Source organism: Rhinatrema bivittatum, chromosome 10, assembly GCF_901001135.1.
Source record: "Rhinatrema bivittatum chromosome 10, aRhiBiv1.1, whole genome shotgun sequence".
Lineage (NCBI taxonomy): Eukaryota > Metazoa > Chordata > Amphibia > Gymnophiona > Rhinatrematidae > Rhinatrema > Rhinatrema bivittatum.
The window spans coordinates 96,387,117-96,413,421 of NC_042624.1; the positions used below are offsets into that span (position 1 = coordinate 96,387,117).

Below are 26,305 nucleotides of genomic sequence, written 5' to 3' on the forward strand. Positions count from 1 at the left end.
TATTTGAATTGAAGTTCTGATGAAATGAATACAAGGGAAATATGTTTTTGGTGCAAACAGGAGGTATTGACTGCTACAGCACACAGACGTGTTTACGGTTCTGAACAGGAGAGACTCTTATTCCCCTCCTCCTCCATAACCCCACCTAGTTTATGTGTTGATTTTTCAGAGGGGTGTTGCATTTGAAAGACATTGCCTGATGTTGAACACATTTTTCAATTGATTTTAGATAAAACACAAGGAGTATCAATTTTAATTAGATTTGGTTTTACACATTGCTCATTTTGAGTGGTTAGATTTTTCTTTCTTTTTTATTTACATGAGAATCATTGGGTAGTGCATTAGGAACACTTTGATTGCATGAATTAATTAGTTTTTTAATGTTTCAAGTGAAAAAATGTATTTACTTTTTATTATGTTTTTTTTCATGTAATCAATATACCCACACTGGGCTGGCTCCTTCTGGATAAGAGTTTTCCACACCCTGAATCTACCAGAGCTTGGGTAGGGGTCTTATCCAGCTCAACTTGGATCACTAAGTCCTGAAGAAGGAATATCAATGAAGTTACAACTATGAAGTTTTGCTAGATGAGCTCCCATTATTCATTTTTAGGCCATGGACAGTTTTTAACGTGGTCTTTTGCTCCTCAATAGGAGCATACCTGCAGGTCCTGTTCCCCTTTAACTCCAAAACTTCTTACAAAGTTTCTTTGTTTCTTTCTTTGTCATAAGAGCAAGATTCCTCCTCATGCCCATTCTCTGCACAAAATGAGCAAAAGGAAAAAATACTTTCCACCTTGCTACTTTTTTGTGCTGGTACCTCAGGAACTCATTTTCCCCTCTGACCTGGTGGTCATCCCCCCTTTGGAAGGGTTCCCTAGCCAACTTCAACTTTAACCTTTAGTACTGGCTGGGTCACCAGATTGACGTCCATAGTTTTGTAATTTCAGTCCTTGACCAAATGACCTCTCTTCCCATAGTGAAAATAAGCTGGCGGACTTGGGGCTGTGACCAGGGTATGGAACCAGAGTTTTCCTGCTCTGAGGATCCTTGTCGGGCTCTTGCACTCTCACTGCCACACCGGGGCCCCTGTCCGGGGTTGTCTTTCTAGCTTCCGTATTACTTCTGGCATCAACTGGGCTTGATGAAAGGTCACTTCCAATGCATCCTCCAGGGTGAGTCCTGGGTGTCGATGCACCCAATTCCTCATGGGCCAGTCCAGCTCATCCAGAACTGCTCTAGAAGACCTGATTGGCTATTTCAAGGTCTGTTTTTGCCTCTGGCTGTAGTCACTTCCATCTGACATCCTTTAGCCAATGACAGAGGCTCCATGCACGTTCCTCAGGATGAAGGGTGCTAGACCAGAACTGTTGTCAGTATGTCTCCATAGTAGAAACCACTTTTTTCAGGATGGCGGTTGTTATTTCCAAATAGCTGGCTCATCCCATCTGGGTTGGTAGCCTGTAAAGCCACTTGACTTCGGCCTGTAAGTAGATTCACCAAGTAAGTGGTCCAGGTGGCTTCTAACCTGCCAGCCATGTGTGTGGTACTCTCAAAATTCCTTAAGACATTCAGGTCTTCTCCTGCCTTCATTTTAAATACTGGAGGAAATGTAGTTATCTGTGTTGTGGTGGCTTGCATGCAGGACTTGAACCATTCTCTGCTGCCCTTCCATGATGGTCTGCTGTAATTGTTCCATGTTAGTTAAAAAGCCTTGGCACCACAGAGTCGGTTGGTTTTTTTTTTTTTTTGCTACATTTCCTTACTTTATTCAAAGTAATCTGTCCGGATGTGACTATTTTTTTTTTTTATTCTGTCTGCCAAGCAGGGCTACCCCCTTTGGCCCGCTATACTTTACCTCATGGCTGTGACTGCAATCAGACCCCAGGAAAGTTTAACACAGTTCATTGCTCTGTGCAAACAGAGCAGAGACAGATTCAGAGAAAACAAAAAAAACCTTCCTTTCTTTGCGGCTAGCGTGGGTCCCTGCCTGTGCAGGAACATCCCATTGAATTACACCATATATAACAGAGCACGAGCGGTCTTTGGCTTACCAGAGGACAGAGCAAACTGGACTCCGGCTGTTCTACATCTTTCATTATTTGCAATAAATCAAACAAACAAGAGCCTGCTCACCTTTAGCAGTGCTGGAAAGAAAAATGCAGTAGATCACAAATAAGTAGTTTTAACAAACTCCGACTTCCTTCTCTAGTCTGGGGCCTTCTGTTCCCTCTAGGCCTTGACTTCTTATCCTTCTCCTCAGGGGAAATGTCTTGCAAACGGGATGCTCTTGTGGGCTATTTTAAGGTGGATCAGGCTAAATATCTGGTCCTGGTCTTTTAAAGCACTCTTAACATACACTCCTTTACACAGTTTTATTTTCTTCGTTTTGTGGAAGGCAACCCTTAGCTAGGATGTCCCACTTGTTTGGCTGACTATCCTGCTTGTTGACAGAGTAAACTAAGGGCCTCATTTACTAAGCATTTTTTCCATAGATACAGCATGGGGTGAAAGCCTTAGTAAATCAAGCCCTAAGTTACTTGTCTGTAACCAGTTTTCGCCATAGACAGCAGGATAATCTGCCATAAATTCCATGCCACATCCTCTTTTGAAACTGGTTATAAGCTTATATATGACTGAGGAGGCTCGCATGACAACAGGCCGTGTAGGAAGGGCTGCATATGCTCAGAAAAACCTTCCAGGCATACCTGAATTGGGAGAGAGATTCTCTGCATTGGCACCATCAGATGATGTCGCCCACTTTCATGGCTGATTATCCTGCTGCCTTTAGAGAAAGCCATTCCAGGTAAGCAATTTGAGTTGGCCTCACATGGCCGTATGGTCTGCAAACTGGTTTATCAGTAACCTTTCACCTTTTCTAATGTCAATTGATTGTTAAAGCTTACTAGCAAATCAATTTTCTCAAATTGATCAAGAATTAATGTCCAGTTTACTCTGAAACTGAACTTGTTTTCTTACGATTAATAATCAGTAGAAAATTAAAATGAAATGTCATGCTTATGAATTAAATTGTGGACACCTACAGCTAAATATTTGTTTTTTTACAGCAAAACCATTTGGAAATGGACAGTATCTGGATATCTTTGGAATTACAAGAGACCAGGCTGGGGAATATGAATGCTCTGCTGAAAATGATGTATCCTTTCCAGATGTGAAAAAAGTGAAAGTCACAGTAAACTGTAAGTCTAATTATTTTTCATTACCAAATCATTGCTTAACAAAGATCTTTTGATTGGTGCCATTTGTAGAAAAAGTCTTGCAGATAGTTTGAAGTCAGAACGTTGAAATTATTGTTGTTCAGAGAAGGGATGAGGACATACTGATTTCAGTTTATATTACTATTCAAACAGGACCTATCCAATGTCACCATGAATAGTAAATAGTCATATTACACTAGAAGTACAGGGGTGCATTTTCAAAAGCTTAGTCGGACTAGAGTTGCCAACTAGCTCCAGATTTTCAGGACCGGTTGATCCAGTCCTAGTTTTATCCCATTGCATGCAGAAACTTGTAGTATTTTTTTCTGAAGAAATGCATAGGTAAATCAGAACTACATGTCCCTAAATGCAATGGGGTAAAACCAGGAGTGGATCAACCTGTCCTGAAAATCCAGAGCCAGTTGGAAACCCTAGTACCTGATTTACTATGAGTTTTTCCTATAGACACAAAATGGGAGAAAAACCTTAATGAATCTGGCTTCTAGTCGGGACCTGTTCATGTAAAATCAGGAGTTATGCATGTGATGGACTGAATGCACTTTAATCTGTGCTTGCAAGTTATTTTTTATTTAAGATTTTTATCTACTGACATTCGTAGGCACATCATGCCAGTTTACATCGAACGTTATTAACAGTATCAAAGTATGTACCAATCTGGTGGCATCAAAATACCGTTTTTGGGGAAGGGGTGTTATGAATCTATGCATGTAACTGAAATTTTGAAAACTTACATGCATACCCACCATTCCAATGAATGTGTGTAGATTATGCCATCATTTTGAAACAAGTAAAATTATATATGTACAAATAGCTACAAAACAGCCTAATATGCAAACACAATTTCTCTGAGTATCTTGTGTTTGAAAACTGAGGTGGTTGTGCAGGCTTTAAAGTAAACATGCAACTTTGCAACTTGGTGCACTATTGAACATTTACCTAGCAAAGTTTAACAGAAAATTCAGCTCTGGCTACTTTATAACATTGATATTGAAAGCATGGAAAAAGAGTTTTTGGCTGGCCTGGAGGCTCAGTAGCAGTGCAGCTACGAGGAAGGCACTCAGTTTGATCCCTGAGTTGGATCTTCTGCATTCCAGTTCAGTTGGGGCTGGGGATCTTTGGTCTACATAAGACAATGCACCTTGTAACCCAGGCAGGTGTGACACCCACTCGGTTACCCCTCACCACCCAGAATACACAAAACATAAACATATCAAGATCATGTCTTTGTAGATTAAAGGCTGCAGTCATTTATTAGACACCAACAAGGAAATATAATTAGGATGCTTGAGCCAAGCTATACCTATCCCGGCCCCTAGGAAATGCAGTTGCATCTCACTGCAATGCTTCCTGTGGTTTGCCCAAGGCCTCACCTACACTCATGCAGAGCCTTGTCAGATCAATTCTATCTCAGAGGGAGTCCCAACCTGACAAACTTACCACACAACAAGCCTGCCAGCCTCCCCTGCTGTTGTCAGACTCACTGAGTATCTTCCCAGCCCATCCCCACCCTGGGCCTGTCCTCTTGGTCATGGTTCTTTGTTCCAAGACATTGATCTAGCCATGCCTACATGAGTCCTCTAGCCTCTCCCGTAAGCTGATTTCTCCTACCCCAGTACTATGCTCAAGCACCCCGGCACAAAAGGGGTAACAAAGGTAATTAACATGAAAGTGATTGCCTTACTTACATAGTTGGTTCTAGCCACCACTAAAGGGGTAGGTTGAAAGGAAAACTCAGGTCTCGGGCAGGCAGGCAAAGAAGGAGAGCTGCCGAAGCCAACAGGTTGTAAATCTCCTGCCTGCTTGCTCTGCCCCTCACCCAACATCACTGCATCCACCCCACAACCAATCCGGGGCAGGTAGTGAAAATGGCACCCGCCTATGATGGCTCATCCCACGGCAGCCTAACGCAGGGTGCCCCTGTCATCAGTCCACATCAAGGAGGAAGGAGCCCCAGCCATGCGTCAGCCATGCAGCTGGCGCCATTACCCATGCCAACCTCTCCCAAGGAATCCAATTGGCACACCAGTGAGTTTAGCAGCCACCCAGCAGGTGCATGGATACCCTGTTACCGGAGGTACAGGGGCTTTTCGAGCTATGGGCCACACACGATAGCTCTTTGATGTCTACAGTTAACCATTTGTGTGGCCCTACTACTGACTCCCTGTTACTTGTTTTAATAAACTGGAATATATAGCCTACCAAACCTCTCAACCTCTGAACCAAACATTACAATCTCTAAAGAAATTTATTTTCAGCCAGAACTGCAATAAAATTATCCAATTAAAATAGGTCCTACAATCGCACTGTTTATTGATGTATCTGAAAACAGCCATGTTATTTTCATTGCCTGGCATTATAGTTTTACACTCATCACATCATACATCTGCAGCCTTTTTCATGCATTATTAGCTAAAACCCCAAACTCATTATTTCAGCTGCAGTTTGAGACTTGGTGAGTCTATCCACCAAGGACATTTTCTGCCAAATGTTAATACTGTGTGCAAACTTCCAGTTATACACATGGAACTTAAAAATATTTGTTGTTATGAATAAGGTCAGACTTTGTTTACATTACTATAACTCTGATAATCCAAACATGAACTTGTACATTGGTGGCTTATTGTATGATTTCCTAATATTTAAACCCAGTGTAGCTGTGCTGTTTCTTCACTACCCTGGGGATGACTCTCAAAAGCTTGTCACCGATGCATTTAGTCCAATTAAAAGGTATTTGGTGACCTTTAATGCCACATAAGGGGGTAATTTTCAAAGGGACTTCTGTAGGGAAAAACTGTGTTTTACCCCAGAAACGGCTTTTTGGAAAATTGCCAATCTATATGCACATAAAATAGCACACACACGCACACACACACACACACCCTGTCTGCATATCATTTTAAGCACACCAGGGAGAGGCGTCCTAAGGGAGCAAAGTCTGGGCAAAGTTTGACTGTATGTACATTCCTTTTGATTTTTAAAAGAAAGAAAGCACAGAAGTTTCCCTGGAAACTTTTCCCATGCCAAATAGCAGGTGCAACTTTCAGCGGGTTGTTTTCATGGGATAATTTTCAAAGCAAACTTACACATGGAAGTTTGCATTGAATACTGGCATAACTTAGGCATATAACAGCCCACCAATTTGTTCAGGCTGCTTTAAAATTACCCCCTAACGGAACAAATACAAAAGCTTCATCTTTTTCTCCGATTTTTCATACCCTGTACTACTATAAGTCACTTGGATGTGTTATCCCTATGATTAAATGATGCTCATTCTCTTATTTATTTCAAGTGAATGACCTCCATGAAAAAAACAATTAGCTAAAGAAGAATAAAAACTTGCAAGGAAAGAGCAAACATATTATTTCTTATCTTTAGAAAATGTGTAATTTGTATGGCACAAGTTCTCCATCCCTCCTTTTAATCAGTGCTATTTACTTGTTTGAATATACAAAGGGTATTTGAGCACTTATCAATATCAATGCAGTTTTGCAATGATGGTTTACATTATGGAGTAAGGAAGCAAAACTAGGAGAATTGTGTAATACATGAGGTTCAGCAAGTATTATCACATCAAGTCATTATATGGAAATCCTTAGCTTTAATTTTACCTTTGGCAACCTTTACAAGGAAGCTATTTTTGTTTTTTTACTTCCCATTAAAATAGAACTAATTTTGAATCGCTGGAAGAACAATATTGTATTAAATGTATATGTGGTGGAACACTGTATGTACTCCAAGTATGAAGAAGTTGTGTTAGTGATATATATGAGTGCAAAAAAAGGTGGGAATCTTTACTACAATTTTCTTCTTGATGTATATTGCCATTTTGTTTTGCTGAATTTATGTGGGGGTCTGTTATTTTTTGAAAATGTGGTTTGTTTTGTGTGCTTGCATTGTTATGTTGTATTTTGTTTTTATTTTCTTATTCATTAAATAAAAAAAATTTGAACTAAAAATAAACTGGAAGTGTTGCATACTCCACAGATACTTTTATACAAGGGGTTTGCAGCAATAATCAAAGCAAAACTAGGTCAGTAGTTTGATTTTGATTAAATGCAACATTTGTGCCTGCTTTCTCTGTGTATTATTTTTTGCACAAAACTATGTATATAGTTCTAGTCTCTGCTCTTGGGACCACCTCCAAGCCTGGGGCTAAAAGTACGTGTGAATAAAATATGAAAATACTTTTATCTGCATATAAGATGGGTAATAATCAAAAAGCCCATTTCCATGGTGCCTTTGGGGTAACTGTCTTTCATGCCTTTCATTTCCCAGAATTGGAAAGTATATATATTACTTTGTTCCTGAAATGTCAGGTGCCGGGACAAGGGAACTGAAAGTAGATCACCTAAAATAGGAAAGAGTCTACAATGTTTTTTTTCTACCTCCGGGAAGTGAAAAACATGAAAGACAATGGTAATCCAAAGGTACCATAGAACTAGCTTCCTAAAGAGACGGAGGGAACGGAGGCAGGCTGTGCGGCTCGGCGTGCGCAAGTTGCACAATTGTGCACCCCCTTGTGTGCGCCGACCCTGGATTTTATAATTATACAAATTGATGTAGAGGTACAGACCTTTGATCCATGATGTATTATTTTACTCCCTGATATCATGTCTTTCCATTCATGTCCAGATACAGTTTAAGAGCAAAAAGCACAATGTCCACAGACAGTATGGCCCTGAATAATCAGAGTCTGTCAAGGGGGGGTCAGATGGTAAAAAAAAGAATTTACCATCATGTCCTTGATGTTCTTACCCCTCATAAAGACAATTAAAGGGTTGTCATTAAAAATCAAGGGGTAGATTTTTTTAAAAAGCGCGATCGCATACTTTTGTTCGCGTAGCAGGCGCAAACAAAAGTACACTGGATTTTATAAGATACGCGCATAGCCGCGCGTATCTTATAAAATCCTGGATCGGCGCGCGCAAGGCTGCCAATTTTGGGCAGCCTACGCGCGCTGAGCCGCGCAGCCTGCCTCCGTTCCCTCCGAGGTCGCTCTGAAATCGGAGCGGCCTCGGAGGGAACTTTCTTTCACCCTCCCCTCACCTTCCCCTCCCTTCCCCTACCTAACCCACCCCCCCGGCCCTATCTAAACCCCCCCTTACCTTTGTCCTTCGATTTACGCCTGCTAGAAGCAGACGTAAATCTACGCGCACCAGCGGACTGCTGGCGCGCCGTCATCTGACCCGGGGGCTGGTCTGGAGGCCTGGACCACGCCTCCGGGCCGGCACCATGCCCCCGGTCCCGCCCCCGAAATGCCGCGTCCCACCCCCGAAACGCAGCGTCATTCAGCCCCGCCCCCGACACGCCCCCTTGAAAAATCCCCAGGACTTACGCATGTCCCGGGGCTTCTGCGCACGCCGGCAGCCTATGCAAAATAGGCACGCCGGCGCGCGAGGGCCCTGCTCGCGTAAATCCGGGCGGATTTATGCGATCAGGGCTTTTAAAATCTGCCCGCAAATGTATATTTAATATTTCCAAATACATGGAAATAATTGCTGCAATGGCTGAAGAAATATGAGAGTGACGAATCACACATACTATTTCTGAATTAAAGGATTCCTGCTTATCTAAAATAGCAAAGATAGTTCTGCATTAAAGGCACATTTGTACACTTTTTTTTTATTATGGAAAAAGGGTACCCTCTTGCAAAAAGTCAAGCACTAAGTTCTTGTGCTTGATGAGCAAAATGTTTTTTAGCAGCGCAAATTCACTGAATTCTGAGAGAGCTTGAAAATTGTAACAAGTTGTTACATTTGGATGATTTTTGATACAGTGATAAACAATGCTTTGTTGATTTCTGAAAATTAAAATATCTAGAAATGATATTGGATTAGGATCACTTGACAGTGAACTGTGAATTTGCATCTAAAGTATTCAGCCATGCTATACAAGAATAAAGATGTTCCAAAGAAGATGTCCAGTTGAAAAACACATCTTCTATATATTGGGACCAAAGAAGAATATTGTCAAAAAATCAGTGATGAATACAAATTCTTGTCCTCAAAAATGCCATATATAATTTGGCAATGTTTATGATCATTGTTGCCCCCGAGGTAGTCCCAAGCTTCTAAAGATAGAAGGTGTCAAGAAAAAGAAAAGAATTATGGCATAATGCCAGTTCCATCATACAATGAATTCTGTAGCTATTTGGTGTAGTCTTTGTCAAGTATCAAATACTTATTGCACAATGTTAAGAGCTGCTTGTTGAAGAATATGATTATATAAGGCCCGTATCTCGTTCATCTAATATGACTTGTTATAGAAGGTTCAACATATGTTTAGTATCTTTTATGAAAGAACATGCATTTGAGACCTCAGGGTTTAAAAATGTGTCTAAAAAACTGAAAGCAATTCCAAAACTGAAAATATGGAAGCCACAATGGATCTACCTGGAGGATTTGACATACTTTTATAAATTTTCAGTATCGTGTAAAATACCGGAATAGTTGAGGAACCTGCAGTCAAGAACATGATTTCACAATTTGTTAAGTACTCTAAATGTGCCGCAGATTCAATTTCTTTTTTAATCAATTGAGTTAAGGCCAATGTCAGGACCATTTCTAATTTTTCAAAGAAGCCTAGTTCTATGAGTGTTCAAGAGTAAAAATCTTGAATATACTTACCCCAATGTTGAATATCAACCCCCTTTATCAGCTGGTTTTATTTCCAGCTCATTTCTCCTTTGGAATTCATTCACAGCTTGAAATCCCTGTTTAATGAATTTGTAAGGAATGCGTAATGAACATTCTAGAAGTTTTAAGTCATGCAAAACCAGATCTATAAAAACTTTTATATGTGGCTCTACTGGCTCTGGGGGGACCCATAGAGATTTTGGATAAGCCACTGAAATGTCTATTGTTGATCATGGATTTTTTCAAAGTAATTATTTCATCTGTAATTGATGAAAAAAAATGGTAAAAATCAACTCTATATTTGAAGGAATCATAGTGATGAAATGAATAATAAGCCTTTTATTGAAACTCATTCCTGTAGCTCTGTTATTGGCTCACCTGATAAGTGAATTAAAGCAGATCGTGTCTTGCCTGCAATCTGGTAAACTGACATGGCTGGGCATTCTCCTATGTGCTTCGTGGCAGATGGCGACCCCGATACGCTCTGTGGCCCTATGGCCAATGCTCTTCTAAAAAGCAAAAAGGAGGGGTCATATGAAGTATTATCATCAGAACTTGATGAGTCATCCAACAAGTCCATGAAGGTAACTTTCTTTTTAGGTGCTCTCTTGGCATATTTCCAGGGATATATTATCCTTGTTTTGTAGTCTCCTTTGTCTCTACTAAGTCTTTATGAGGTCTTCATTATTATTATTCTCTAGAGACAGAGATTTGGAAGTGAATGTGTACTCACATATACCTAGGGTTATTGTGTCTATTGGTTTCACTTGGTTTTATATCATATTGTTGTGAAGGTTTTAAAAGGAAAACCCATTATTAAATATATGTTAATGAGTTACTTTAACTTTAAACCCTCCTCTTCAGCCTTTCATGATAGACAATTAAATGTTTTGTCTAAGCAGTACAAAATAGTTGAGGAGTACTGGGTTGGGTGCTATTCAGCAATGGAAGTGAAAGAGTGGTGAAAGATGACAAGGAAGAAAGCTACGTGAAAAATGAACATACTGTATGTATGTGATATCAGAAGGTTTTAAGCCAGTGATAGGCTGCCCATTTCTTATCCACAAAATCCTGATTAAAAACCATAAATATTTATTATTGGGTCAATTCATCCAGTTTGAGGATGGATAGAAGGCCAGTGAATAAAAAGATTTGCTCTTCAAAGCAGGATAAGGAGCTGCATGAGAGGTTGAATGGGTGGAGGGTACGGGGGATATAGGCATTTAACAAAGCATTTCACGGCCGCTCTGCTCCAAAACACAGAATGCATCAGCTATCTCATTTTCCTATTACCGCTGACATGCAAGGAGGTGAATAGACTCCATTATTACTATTTTGGCATTTATATTACATCCTAAACCAGGATTATTTACAATAATTTGTAATGAAATAAAAGTTGTCTATCTCAAAAGTGTTCTTAATATGTATCTATATAAACTGTAATTTGCATGTAATGGTATGAAACTGCATACAACCAGTATGTGAGTTTTCCTATATCTTTATCTTCAAAATAATTTAACAAGCATCTTCTGGGAACTCCTGAGGCCCCTGTTTGGCATATCACTGATTTAGACATTAGCCAGTAGCAATAATTATATTGTAACTTCACACTTCACTAGCTATGAGATATCTGATCTTTAATAGGTATCTTAATTAAGTTTGATATCATGAACTCCCAGGACTCACAGTAGACATTTGCTGAAGTCTTTTTATTTCTGTGATTTAAAAATGATTCTTGAAATGCAAATAATCTAAGATGCATTGTTAACTCATGTAAAATTTGAAAAAAAAAATCACATTTTCAGTTTTCTAGTACATAAGAAATTAATTACATCATAGATCTTGAAAATTACTTTGAAAGTTCATGTGTTTGAAAAAAAAATTTGATATTTACAGCTAAAAAGTCATTTAAATATATATGTCAAGTGAATTAAAACTGAAAAATGACCCTTTTTTTCCTTTTTCTTCTGTGCTTGCATACTTCTCCTTGCACAATCTTCACAAAAAGCTTGCTTTGTAGATCTTAGCAAGTAAATTATAGAAATATATATATGGGGAGGCATTCTTTCAAAGGGATTTAATCAGGTTCTAATAAGGATATGCAGGCACAATAATTTCATTTTGGTTTGTTTTTTCATTTTATGGTTGTCTGGGGTTTTTTGGGGGTTTTTTCATTTTTTTTGTTTGTTTTATGTTCTTTTTTCAGATTGTTTTACTTCCCAAATTGAAAAAAAAATCAATCCCCACCCCCAAACACACATAATAAAACCTGAAATGGACTTCTTCAATGGGCCTTCTATCCCCTCTCTCACCCTTCAACAAAGCCTCAGGGCCCAGGCTGAGCACAACCAGGGACTGCCAAGGCCCATACAACCCCTCCCTACTCCACAAAATCAACATCAGGACCTGAGCCCAGCCCAGCCAGCACCTCCTCAGACCCTTCTGACCACCCCCACACCACCTCAGCCTAGCTCACCCGCCCCTACCTACCCTTCCAGTGGGGTGGAGTGCCCAAGAAAGTAACAGGAGCAATACTCATTGCTCCTGCCTCCACCAATTCCTTCTAAAAAAAAAAAAAATAGCACTGGGCATCCTCAGGGCAGCACTGAAATATCATAGCTATCTCAAGTGCAAGTAGCATCTTTTTAAAAATGAATCAGTGGGGACAGAAGCAGCCATTTGAGTATCCTGCTATTCACAGGCAGAAAGGACATCAGAGCCTCATGTTTACATCACTATTGGCCACTGAGTAATGCTGCTAGAGTCACTCAATCAGTAAAATGGAAAACCCAGTACACTATAATTAAGGATTTTGATTTTTGGTTAAAACAGAAAACCCCCAATATAAAATACTCCTGATGGGGAACTGTTTGGGTTTTTTTTTAACTGTAAAAATCCCAAAAGAAAAGAGAGGCCCACCCCAAGGAAAACCCTGGCAGGACTATGTGGACCCCATTCCAACTCGGCCTGAAGGGAGGCCTGGCAGAGCAGCAGCAGACCCCATCTGACTGTGATCTGAAGAGATAATCCAGCAGGGCCATGACAGACCTCATCCCAGCATAGCCTAAAGAGAAGCCCAAAGGGATCTTGGCATACCCTATCCCACCACAGCTTAAAGAGAGAAAAAGGCCTTAAGAGTGTGTGTGAGAGAGCCTGTGTGCACGTGTATGTAACAGAGAAAGCCTATATGCATGTGTGTGTGTGTGAGAGAGAAAGCCTGTGTGCATATGTGCGTTGAGAGCTTGTGTATACATGATAGCCTGTTTGTGTGAGAGAGAGAACCTGTGTGATTGTATATGTGACAGAGAAAGAGTGTGTGTGAGAGCATGGGCACATATATGAGAGAGGGAGCGTGTGAGAGAACTAATGTGCAAATATGTGTGAGAGAGGATATACAGCATGCCACCAGCCCTCAAACTATACTCACATAGCCTGCCTTCTGCCTCAAACAGCCTGTAACCCCTACCCCTCACGTCTACCACCCATTTCCTCCAGTTACACACACCTACTCCCTAGCCATACACATACACAAACCCTACCACTCCCATACCCTATATCCTTACCCATTTCCCTCAGTCACATACATGCCCCCCTGCTACTCCCACTCTAGCCACATACACAGTCTATGCAATACAGGATGTAAATATTTAAATATAAATTGATATGCATTTAATTAAACTGAATCCACCTAAAATTGTGCCAAAAATTTTAACTCACATAGTGAAATTCCCAATAAACACCTATTTTTAGTAACTGCCAAATACACGTAATTCTCTGAAAAATAGACTTCTAAATTTTCATTTCATAAACCCCTAGGATCAGAAGCCCTAACTATAATTCACTTGAACCAGCATGTTTCTTGAAAAGTATGTATTTAAATGTTTGTGCTACAATCCTGATCTCAAGGACGTCACCTAACGTGGTGAATTTTGCTTCAAAAAATTACACCATACATTAAGATACATTGAGGTCCATATTTAGACACAGTCCAGCTAGCAAACTTAGGCCTGGATTCATCATTCTTCGCAGAATGATGAATCCTGCAAAAACGGGGGATGGGGGGAAAAGGGGGGGGGGCGGGCCAGTGAAAACCCGCAGCCTTCGCACCACAGTGGTGCGATTTCGGCGGGCTGGCTGCCGGCTTTTGCACCGAATAGCACCACCATGAAAGGTGGTGCTATTTGGCACGCTACTGCCGACAATAACGTTGGTAACATTATCGCTGGCAGCGAAGCCACCGCCGACTCTTCCCCCTCCCCGCCACAACTCCGCCCCAATCAAATTTGCATGCTATCGCACGTGAAAAGGGCATTTTCGCATGCGATAAGCCTTTGGAAAGTAACCCCCTTAGGCCTGGATTTATCAAAATGCACTAAATATTGCATGCGATAGGAAAAGGGGCATGTTTATGGTAATAAGCTGTTTATCACAGATTTTTAAAGTTATGCACGCGGGGTACATTTGTGCGCGCTACCCGGTGTGCACAAATGTACACCTGATTTTATAACATGCGCGCGCTGCCGTGCGCATGTTATAAAATCCGGGGTCGGCGCGCACAAGGGGTGCACACTTGTGCACCTTGCGCACGCCGAGCCCTAGGGGAGCCCCGATGGCTTTCCCCGTTCCTTCCGAGGCCGCTCCGAAATCGGAGCGGCCTCGGAGGGAACTTTTTTCGCCTTCCCCCACCTTTCCCTCCCTTCCCCTATCTAACCCACTCCCCAGCTCTACCTAAATCCCCCCCTATCTTATTTTAGTTTTTACGCCTGCCTGAGGCAGGTGTATCTTGCGCTCGCCAGCCAGCTGCCGGGATGCGAAGCTCCGGCACGGCCGCTGTGCTGGAGGACTCAGGACCACCCCTGAACCGCCCCCTGACCATTGCCCCGCCCCGGCCCGCCCATTTTTGAAAGCCCCAGGACATATGCGCATGCCTGGGCTTGCGCGTGCCGCCGAGCCTATGCAAAATAGGCTCGGCGCGCACAGAGGCAGGTTTTCGGAGTTACGTGCATTTCCCTTTGAAAATTTGCCCCAAAGTGCGCTATCTTAGCGCTTAGCATAGGTATTACCGCAAACTGCAATAACTTTTTCGCACTTTGCGGTACCACAATTGTTGCAATTCCTACCTACAACCACTGGGGGGGGGGGGGGGGGAGAGAGAGAGAGAGAGAGAGAGAGAGAGAGAGAGAACCTAGATATAAGGCCCTCATACTAGGTAGGTATTTATATCTCTATGGGAGGCCCACCTAGCTACTCGAGGTGTGAGGTTTAGGTATTAGTGTAGGGGTTAGGGGCCACTTTGACATGCAGAGTGCGATGTACGAACAGAACAGTGCACTCTTGTGAAGATTTGATGACCTTCGGAGTGAGGAAACTCACCCAAAGATGAGATTTGTGCAATGTTCTCTCAACCTAGCTTGATGTTACCCAGGTAGAGAGCCCACTTGGCCAGAAATCCCACCCAAAACTCCTCCCCTTTTCCTAATTTGCATCGCACCATGCGTTATGGTGTTTTTGCATGCGTTAAAGGTGCTTTTCGCATGCAAAAACACCTTATTGCATGCGAAAACGCCATATAGTACTTTGATAAATGACTCCCTTAGCCAGATAAACTTATCGACTAACTTTGGAAGTATATTCAATAGTGAAATGGCACTATTGAACATAACCAGTTATCTTTCAGTTAGCTGGCTAACTATATCCACTTAACTTTAAAACAGCTCTTTGGCCCAACCAGACAGAGGGGCAGATTTTATAAATCTGTGCACACATGTACTTTTGTTCGCACACCAGGCGTGAAAAAGAGTACGAGGGATTTCAATAGATACACGCGTAGCCGCATGTTTCCATTAAAATCCGGGGTCGGCGCGCGCAAGGCTGCCCAAAATCGGCAGCCTGCACGCGCCGAGCCGCGCAGCCTGCCTCCGTTCCCTCCGAGGCCGCTCCGAAATCGGAGCGGCCTCGGAGGGAACTCTCCTTCGCCCTCCCCCCACCTTCCCCTCCCTTCCCCTACCTAACCCAACCCCCAGCCCTACCTAAACCCCCCTCCTAACCTTTATTGAAGAAGTTACGCCTGCCTCCCGGCAGATCTTCACATTCCCTGTTGTCAATACAACTGTGAAGATCTTCATTAAATGTATTAGAGTTGTATTGACAACATAGAAAATTGTAAGAGGAAATTGGGGGAGAGTGAGTATTTTTATGTATCCCATAGAGGGATGGGTTGTATGAATGTGTGAGTGAATGAGGTGTATTTTTAGGGGGATGTATTAAATTGGTAAACGTATTTGGGTGATCATGTATGCACAATAAGTGTTCAGGGTGTCAAAGGACAAAGAGTTATGAAACAATGTTTGAGAAATTTAACATTTAATGATATTTTATGAAATGATATGTAATTAAAGAATTTATATGTAGTAAAAGTAATATTGTCTATGAAGAAAAGATAATAGGATCCCTTATTTTTTTTGTGATTACATTTAGGTCAATGACATACCACTCTCGCCACAATATTCTGAATTACTTGCAGCTTATATGTGAGCTGCTCAGCCAGGGTAGGGGGATTGGGAACAGAAAATATGTTGACATATTTTACCTCCTTCTAAGAGATCCAAACAAAGCAAGGGATAAACAAAGATGACAGAGACACAAAGGAGGACAAAAGTAAGAAACTAGCAATCTATTAAAAATTGGATTTCAGCTTTTTGAAGACAATTTTCAAAAGGCATTTACCAGGATCAAAGAGTTATATGTGTAAGTGCATGGGGTTGAAAACTTGCCTGACCTTTAGTAGCTTAAATCTAGTTGTTGTGTTTCTCAAGGTTTGGGGAGTGAAAGGATACGCATAGAGGTTCATATTCAAACACATTTAGCCAGATAACTATAAAGCTATCCAGCTAAATGAAAATTTGACCATTTATCCATCTAAACTTGGCCAGTTATCTGGCTAGGATTTGGGTGGTCCAGAGATGTTCCAAGGAGGAGCTGAGTTAGCTGGCTAACAGTGATAATCAGAGTTAGCTGGATAACTTATCCAGCTAACTCTGGTTGTGCCGCGGACCTCTTCTAAACTTAGCTGGATACATTTATCTGGCTAACTTTAGGATATTTGGTATATATTCAGCGGCGCAGCCATGCCGCTGTTCATACAGCACTAGTTATAGTTAAGCCAGATAAATTTACCCAGCTAACTAGCTGATCCGCACAGCAGCTAAATATGGACTTCATGGGGATTTGATTTTCAAATGCCCTTGAGTACGTTCCCATGTGGATCCTTACCACAGTTAAAGCAATTGCAAAGTCCATGGGTACTTTTGTGCCTACAGACCTTGCAGAAGCACATTTTCATAGGGAACGCGCCAATGTAGTTTCTCTGAAAATTTGTTTGAAAAGTCTGTGCATAAAAAGTACCTACAGTCCTTCAAACTACTCGCCTGCTGAATATCACCCCCTTCTTGTGCTAGCAAGGATAGGAAAAAAAAATGGCCTGATCTCAATGTAAGTGTATTCAGATAATCCATATCCATGAGACCTACGGGGAATAGCCATGACTAAATTAAGACAAGAAATTTAGATTAAAAAAAGGATCATTAATGAGAAATCAAAGCGGGGATCTAAAAAATAAATTAATGGCTAAATGAGATAATGGCATGTGTAGGCTGTCATCCTTTTGGATGGTTCACTGCATAGCTGTGCAGGGAAGGTTCCTGTTTTCATTGTTTCACTTCACTGCTTCCTCGACTCCATTTAAATAATCCTGGATGGAGCATATTTAGAAACAGGGAGGATAGTTTTGATTAATAGAAAAGTGACATAATACAGATTACTCCTTATAAAGCCGAAGAAAAACTGAGGTAAACATCTGAGCATGAAGCAATAGATATGGCGAAGTTCCCGTAAATATGTAAATAAGTGCTCCAAATATGGAAATAAGCAAGGAGAACCATGCATTGTCACGGGAAGGGAAGGCAAATTGAACAGAGTGCAAAAGCTTCCATGGGACAGGAGAGCATTTGGACAAACGTATCTCACTACCTATTTCGATCAGTGCAATGGTCCCTGGATTAGAAAAATATCACAAAAGAGTTGAAGATAGATCCTCATGGGAGGGATTTTCCCCCACAGAGGAGAGAACTGGGAGGGATTTTCTTATGGTTCAAAATCCTTATTTCTGATGTAAGTCACACCCACAGAGTACAAAACCCAAGATCCACATTAAAGCTAAATATCAGGACAACAAGAAATTTCATAGCTATCAATAGGCAGAATCACTGGGCACTAATTTCCCTGCTTGGATTAATTCTTAAAAAAAAACCAAAAAAACTAGTACCCCTTTGGACTAATTCACAACTTTCATGTGCTGAAGGGATTAGTGTGAATGATTTCCTGGACTTAACCTTGTGTGTGGTACAATCTGCATCACTTTAATGAGGCTATTGTTTGAGGGTAAATTTTAAAACGCCAGCACGCACCAATACCGGGAGATACGCGCATGGCCATGGTGCGCGCATTTTCAAAGCACCGCGGCCACGCACGTTATCTCCTGGTATGCATGGAAGAGCCGGGTTTGAAAAAAGGGGCGGGCCGGGGAGGACCAGGGCAGGGTCTGGGTGGGGCATGGGCGGGACCAGGATGGACCGGGCAGCGTCATTAGGTGTTGTCTCACTGAAGCACATGCCGGCAGCCGGCCTACCCGCGCAACTTACTGCTGCTCCGTAGAACAGGTAATTTAAAAAAGGGTAGTTAGGGGGTTTTATGAGTCAGGGAGAATAGGGGGAAAAGGCAATCAGGTTAGCTAGAGGGTTAGGAAGTTCCCTCCCAGTCTGCTCCTTTATTGGCACGGACTGGGAGGGAACTGGGGAAATGCTCTATCGCGTCACCGCACCAATATTTTTTATTTTATTTATTTATTTAAAGAATTTTTATATACCGGGGCACGTAGCAAAACAGATATAGAATAGATGTAGCAATATAATATCAGCGCGTCCATGTACATGCTTTGTTTGTTGTTTTAGTGCATGTTAAAAGAACAGGAACAAAACCAAAATGAAATGAAAAAAAAAAATCAAAAACAAAAACAAAAAGTTTTCATGCACACTCCTAATATAGATTGCATTTTCAACTCTATGCACATTTTACATGAAAACTCTACTCACACGAAAATCAGGTTCAAAGGTTTATGGATACCTAAAGGCTGATAATCAGTGCCATTTCTTGGGCTAGCTTTGAACTTAGGGGAGCAAAAATCACGACACACTGACCAGTGCTGAGTTAACTGGCTAAACATTTATGTGGCTAACCAGGGTGGGGGGCTGGGAGTCACCATTCCAGCCAAGTAACCCCCTCATTTATCAAAATGCGTTAAGGTGATTTCGCATGCATTAAGGGTTCATTGCATGCGATAAGCCCTTAACGCATGTGATAGCACCATATCATATGGTGTGATGCAAATCTGAAAAAGAGGAGGAGTGGGCTGGGTTTACCATTTTGTAAAGCCCTACTGCATGGCTTTAATGCTGATTTTAGCTACAACTGTTTCAGGAACATTAAGCTGTGCAATAGGTTGTGTTATGGCTGATTGCCTGTTGTGATGTGGTTTGCAGCTACCAAAGCATCCACCTAGCTATCAGAGATCTTGGGGGGGGGGGGGGGGGGGAAGAGAGAGAGAGAGAGAGAGAGAGATTAGCCATAATGCTAGCACCCTAAATGGGTATTTATATCTCTATGGGAGGCCCAGCTAGTAACTCAAGGTGTTGTTTAGGTATTAGTGTAGGGGTTAGGGACCACTTTGACATTCAAAGTGAGACGAACAAACAGAACAGTGCTCTCTTGTGAAGATTTGATGACCCTCGGAGTGAGGAAACTCACTCAAAGATGAGATTTGTGCAATGTTCTCTCAACCTAGCTTGGTGTTACCCAGGTAGAGAGTCCATCAAGCTAGGTTGAGAGAACATTGCACACTCTCATCTTTGGGTGAGTTTCCTCACTCCGAGGGTCATCAAATGTTCAAAAGAGAGCACTGTTCTGTTCGTATGTCTCACATTGAATGTCAAAGTGGCTCCTAACCGCTACACTAATACCTAAACCTCACCTCGAGTTACTAGGTGGGCCTCCCATAGAGATATAAATATGTATCTAGGGTGATGGCATTATGGCTAGTCTGTATGTCTGTCTCTCTCATAAACATGGTCCCAAAGTTATCACAATTTGCAGTAACTTAGCTCTTCACATAGGTATAATTGCAATAAACTCCCCTATTACCATAAAACACATCCCTTTTCCCATCGCATGCGATATTTACCACATTTTGATAAATCCAGGCCTTAAGTTAGATAAATGCCATTTTCTTAGCATTATCCATATAACTTTAGAACAGCAGAAAAGCTGACCTAAATATAGTCAGCAAAACTTATCCCACTAACTTTAAGATAGCCAAGGATATTTAGATAAATTTATCTGGCTAACTTTGCCAGCCGGCCAGCAGCTAAATATTTATTTTTTATTTATTTATTTCATTCCTGAATTCTTCTATCCCGCACTTAAAACAAGCTGACCAAGATGGTAATTGTCAGTACCCAAGGCAAGTTTCAATGCAAAGGTATGCACATATCATTGCTTTGAAAATTGGTACAAAGTCCACAGCTAAAACCTAACCACATACTTTGTCCTAATGCAGACAGTTTGAAAAATTCCACCCTTAGTATCAGAATGGAGGGCAGGCTATCAAAGGGTGTTTGTCAGTCCAAGCAGCTCCCTGGCTTGTGAAAAATATATCAATACATTCAAGATAATTGCCAGCAAATCTGGAATTCCATTAGTGAAAGAAAAAACATAAGGCCCCTGCAAGTAGGGATGTGAATCGTGTCCTCGATCGTCTTAACGATCGATTTCGGCTGGGAGGGGGAGGGAATCGTATTGTTGCCGTTTGGGGGGGTAAAATATCGTGAAAAATCGTGAAAAATCAAAAAATCGCAAAACCGGCACATTAAAACCCCCTAAAACCCACCCCCGACCCTTTAAATTAAATCCCCCACCCTCCCGAACCCCCCTCAAATGACTTAAATAACCTGCGGGTCCAGCGGCGGTCCGGAACGGCAGCGGTCCGGAACGGGCTCCTGCTCCTCAATCTTGTTGTCTTCAGCCGGCGCCATTTTCCAAAATGGCGGCGAAAAATGGCGGCGGCCATAGACGAACACGATTGGACGGCAGGAGGTCCTTCTGGACCCCCGCTGGACTTTTGGCAAGTCTCGTGGGGGTCAGGAGGCCCCCCACAAGCTGGCCAAAAGTTCCTGGAGGTCCAGCGGGGGTCAGGGAGCGATTTCCCGCCGCGAATCGTTTTCGTACGGAAAATGGCGCCGGCAGGAGATCGACTGCAGGAGGTCGTTCAGCGAGGGTTCCGGCGCCTCGCTGAACAACCTCCTGCAGTCGATCTCCTGCCGGCGCCATTTTCCGTACGAAAACGATTCGCGGCGGGAAATCGCTCCCTGACCCCCGCTGGACCTCCAGGAACTTTTGGCCAGCTTGTGGGGGGCCTCCTGACCCCCACGAGACTTGCCAAAAGTCCAGCGGGGGTCCAGAAGGACCTCCTGCCGTCCAATCGTGTTCGTCTATGGCCGCCGCCATTTTTCGCCGCCATTTTGGAAAATGGCGCCGGCTGAAGACAACAAGATTGAGGAGCAGGAGCCCGTTCCGGACCGCTGCCGTTCCGGACCGCCGCTGGACCCGCAGGTTATTTAACTCATTTGGGGGGGGGTTCGGGAGGGTGGGGGATTTAATTTAAAGGGTCGGGGGTGGGTTTTAGGGGGTTTTAGTGTGCCGGCTCACGATTCTAACGATTTATAACGATAAATCGTTAGAATCTCTATTGTATTGTGTTCCATAACGGTTTAAGACGATATTAAAATTATCGGACGATAATTTTAATCGTCCTAAAACGATTCACATCCCTACCTGCAAGGTGTTAATGTTTTGGATACTGAATTAGACTCCTAAGGGTCGATTTTAAAAGGAGCACGCATGTCTATGTGTGCATGGGCGGGCCCATTTTAAAATGCGCATGGTGCATGCAAGGCCCAGCCACGTGCATAAATCCCATATTTTATGTGCGTGGGCCTTTGAAAATTTGGGCACAAGTGAATGCAATTTGGAATTACAAAACCTAATTTTCATTCCTAACTATGGTGCAGTATTTGCGTGCATAAATGGACATGCAGAGATTCATCCTAGTGTTTTATTAACGGCGGTGACAGCTATGCAGTTTATAAAATACCATATATTTCTGCTCCAAAAGTATACATGTATGTTTCAGTATGAGCTAATATTTCAATACAAGAAAATGCATATTTTCTCTACCCATGTGTATATTTTATGTGCAAACTAATCATAATACCTCGAATAAATATTCAGGATTAAATGTGGAGGCAAGTATATTTCAAAGTATGATTGAATACTTGGAATCATCAGCTTGCTGAAGCTTCCAAGTATTCACCACCGGTTCTCCTGGTCCTTCACCATTTCACCTAGACCTTCTAGCACTTCACCCTGAATCCCCAGCACTTTACCCACACCTCCCAACCAAAAACTGCACTCAACATGCAAGTTGAGTTTCACTTGCACTAGTCAATTAACAATGTAAAAGTGTACAAACATGTTTGGTAATGTATATGTGTATTAGGGATGTACAATCATTTAGGATGAATTAAGCAATTTTGTCCTGGTTTGGGGAACCCGAAAACCGAACCAAATTTTCCCAAAATTCAGATCCCCCGAATTACAAAGGCCCAAACTGCGGGAAATACAAAATACCAACTTACATGTATACTTGTTAACCCCACTTTGAAATGCCAAGACTGCCCATTTTGTTTCCTAGTAAATCTACATGTAAAATCAAAGATGTGTGAGTATTATCCACATTTATAAAATAGTATGTGCATGAGTACAAGCTATTTACTTGCATATATGCCATTTTTATCCGCGAAACCCTTTTGAAAGTTCACTCCACAATGAAGCATAAGGAAACTAATGCAGAATCTTAGGAGTGCAATTCAAACAAAGAAGCTGTTGTTATGGCAATTGCTGTCCCTCATTGGGCAACTGAATTTTGCTTGTAGAGCCATGTCAATGGGATGAGTCTTCACAAGGAGATTAACAGCAAGAACAAGAGTCAGAAAAAAAAGGCATCACTTTATAAGGGTTTCAAAGTAGGTTAAAGATGACCTCAGAGTGTGAGAATCCTTCTTATCCAAATGCAATGGAAAAGTCTTCTGTCAAGACTCATCTATTTCCAATGAAGACCTAGAATTATTTACATACCCATCAAGTGGGATACGGTTCAGGGTCTACTTCAAAAGGGGCTTGGTGTGCAAAAGTCTGGCCTGAGTCCTGAAACAAACACAAAAAACTAACAAAAACAATGTATTCCCAGGGCTATTTCCAATACTAATAGCACTTGCAATCTGGCAACACAAGCTTGCCAACAAAAAAAAGTCATATTTCATTTTGATACCATTGTAGTAGCAGTAGGAATCGAAAAACATAACCAGCAAAGTGCAAACAGCTAATAGACATACTCAGGGACATGTTGATAACCTGTCTGTAGAAAAACAATTTGGACAAAGCTTGTCCCAGGGGTACACAACAGTACAGTTTTGTTTCTGATTGCTATTTATTTATTTATTAGCTTTATATTCTGCTTTTTCAGGCACTGCTATGCAGATTAGATACAGTAGGTATTAACCCCAGAGAGCTCACAATCTAAAGTCAGTAACATGGCTCTAACATGCATTAAATAGGGTTTATCACACAGTATAGCCATATTGCAGCAATATCACATGATATTTTGGCCAGAAACCCACTCCTTTTACAATGAGTTGCTTTGCGTAAGATTCAATGCATACATTTTGTAAATCCATGTAAAGTAGCTCTTGCATAGTCAAACCTATGCAAATAAAATAATGCAACTGACTTAGAAAAAAAGTTGGCTATGTTATTTTAACAAACTTCAAGGGAGTGTAGTTTAAAACATTGGGGGGGGGGGGGGGAATTAGGACACCAAAGTGCATCCCAATGGACCTGCAATTTTTCTTAAAGGGCCAGGTGATCTAAAACTAAACCTCTCCCTGGATTACCGGGAGCGGGTAAGTTGGGAACCCACTTCAGGCAGGGATTTCTTTTGCTTTTGGGGTGGATAGAGGAAAGGTCCCAGGGGCTGGGGTGCCTTGCACCATTTTGTAGTTGGGAGGATGGAGAGTCTAGTAGAAGAAAAACACATTACATGGTTGAGAAATGGAGAAAGGGGGGACCTACAGTGGACACAAGAGCATTTTCTATAATTAGGAAGAGATGTGGAGTGCAGGGTTCACGTCCAGATAGGGCTTCAATTTAAATTTGGGGCAGGGGAAGAGGAAACTCAGGCCACATAGGGCCAGACAACTTTAGGCCTACTCTGATGCAGGCCTAAAGTTATCCGGATAACTTAGCCAGAAATATCTGAAATTCAGCTTAGTTATCCAGATAACTTTACCACACCGTGGAATGCCCCCAGAATGCCTCTTTCTTATCCAGCTAAATTATTTAGCTGAATATGGCCAAGCTTGCCATTTGGATGGAAAACTTATAAATGGCTTTTGAATATTGACCTCAGAGTTTTTTAATAAAAAGGACATTCCAAGTATATTTTTCTGAAGTAAAAATATCACTTATAACATATATATTATACTATACACTGCTGTAATGTCAACTAGAAAATCCTGCAAAAAAGACACTTGCAGCACGTATGTAATTAGGCCTATTGTAACAAGTGTTGGCTTGGCCTACAGAAAGTCATAAATAAACTGAATTACAATTACAATATAGTATACCTTCTATACCAAAACAACACTAACTGCCAGCATACAAATTGTTACAATCCTACTTATGAAAAGGTAACACTGCAAATATTATACCAGGCCCTGAAACACCAATATACCTCCTGTTAGGAAAACAGAAAAAGCTAAGCTGCTATACATCCCTACACAGAAAGTACACACTAGCAGAATACCTCACATCGGTTGTATACGCTGAGCACAAACAGACCCTCATCAAATACAGAATAAAGGGACCATAAAGTATAAATAGAAATTGAAGATGACAACAGAACTAAAAACTGCAACAAACCATATCTATGCAGTGCAAAAATAGAAAACCAGAAATATTCATCAAATCAAACAAAATCAAGAAATATAAAACATCATAAAGTAAAACCATACTAATAAGAATGGGCCCAATATTCAGCCGTATGTGGCTAAATAACTCCGGCTAAGTTACAAAGGTTACTCAGCAGCACAGCTTGTTATGGTTATTGGTGTTTTGGGTGGATCCTTGGACCCTGTGGCAGCTGACCATGGCCACGGGGGGCAGTCCCGTGAGGGACCACGGTGTCAGGCTAGACTCTGGACACACAAACACAGATTGAATCTTTTATTTAAACAGTTTTGGAAACCACCAGAGGTGGCAGTAGTGAGTAGTAGATGTTGAGCCCGGCTGGGCGAGTATCCCACAGGACGCTGGAACAGCGGATCCTCTGCTTGGCTGTGCTGTAGTGGAAAGAGACTGAGAGTTATGAGTACACAGTGAGAAATATACAGAGTCCCAGGTAAAATTGGTGAAGCTCTGAGACAGGGAGAGCAGGCCCTCGAGGAGCGAGTACCTGATCCCTTAGAGCAGGGAGACTCAGTGGTATTGTACTCACACAGCGGTTCCATTAGACAAGAGGTCTGGCACTGGAACAGATGGCAGGCCCTCAAGGAGCGAGTACCTGGTTCCAGGGAAGCAGTACTGTGGAATAGATGGTAGTTGTACTCACAGACGGATACTGTTAGTGAAGTCTTCCAAATAGAGAAGATTGTAGATGCAGGCAGCGACTCAGGGAACATGGGCCCTCGAGGAGCGAGTACCGGTTTTCTGTTAGCACCTGAAAGAAGCAGAAGAGGTCCCCAAGGAGCGGGTACCCCATTAGCAGTAAGAGTTCCAGAGAACACTGGAGTGGCAGAGTAGCTTTGGTACGGAGAGTGAATCCCATCCGTAGTAATCTGAGTTGTTGCTAACTCGATTAGCTAGCAAAAGAGGTAGGCTTAAATATCCGGGCAGCGTGACGTCATCTCAGGGGGACGTCCCTGAGATGACATCCCTGAGGTTCGCGCCAAAGAGGAAATAAAGATAAGGGTGGCATGCGCGCACGCACCTTATGGTACCTTGGAGGAGCATGGCGGGAAGCAGCACCAAAGACGGTCCAGGGATGCCTGAGAGGTCGGCAGACAGACGCCGTGGCAGCCAGTAGTCCGAGGTGAATGGGAGGAGCCGCAAGAAGAGTAAGGTAGGCGGGGCAAAGCCATCGCAGAACGACGGTCGCAACACAACTATGCCATTGAACATCTGTGTACAAATCGTTACTTAGCTGGA

The 26,305-nt window shown here is 42.1% G+C and overlaps 1 protein-coding gene across 1 annotated transcript in view; it reads left to right on the forward strand.

Annotated features, from left to right (window-relative positions):
• NEGR1 (neuronal growth regulator 1) overlaps positions 1–26,305 on the forward strand; it is a 922,687-nt gene that overhangs the window by 670,418 nt on the left and 225,964 nt on the right. The window contains exon 4 of the mRNA XM_029618903.1: positions 3,069–3,200. Within this exon, the coding sequence (XP_029474763.1) occupies positions 3,069–3,200 (132 nt within the window). The remainder of the gene's footprint in view (positions 1–3,068; positions 3,201–26,305) is intronic.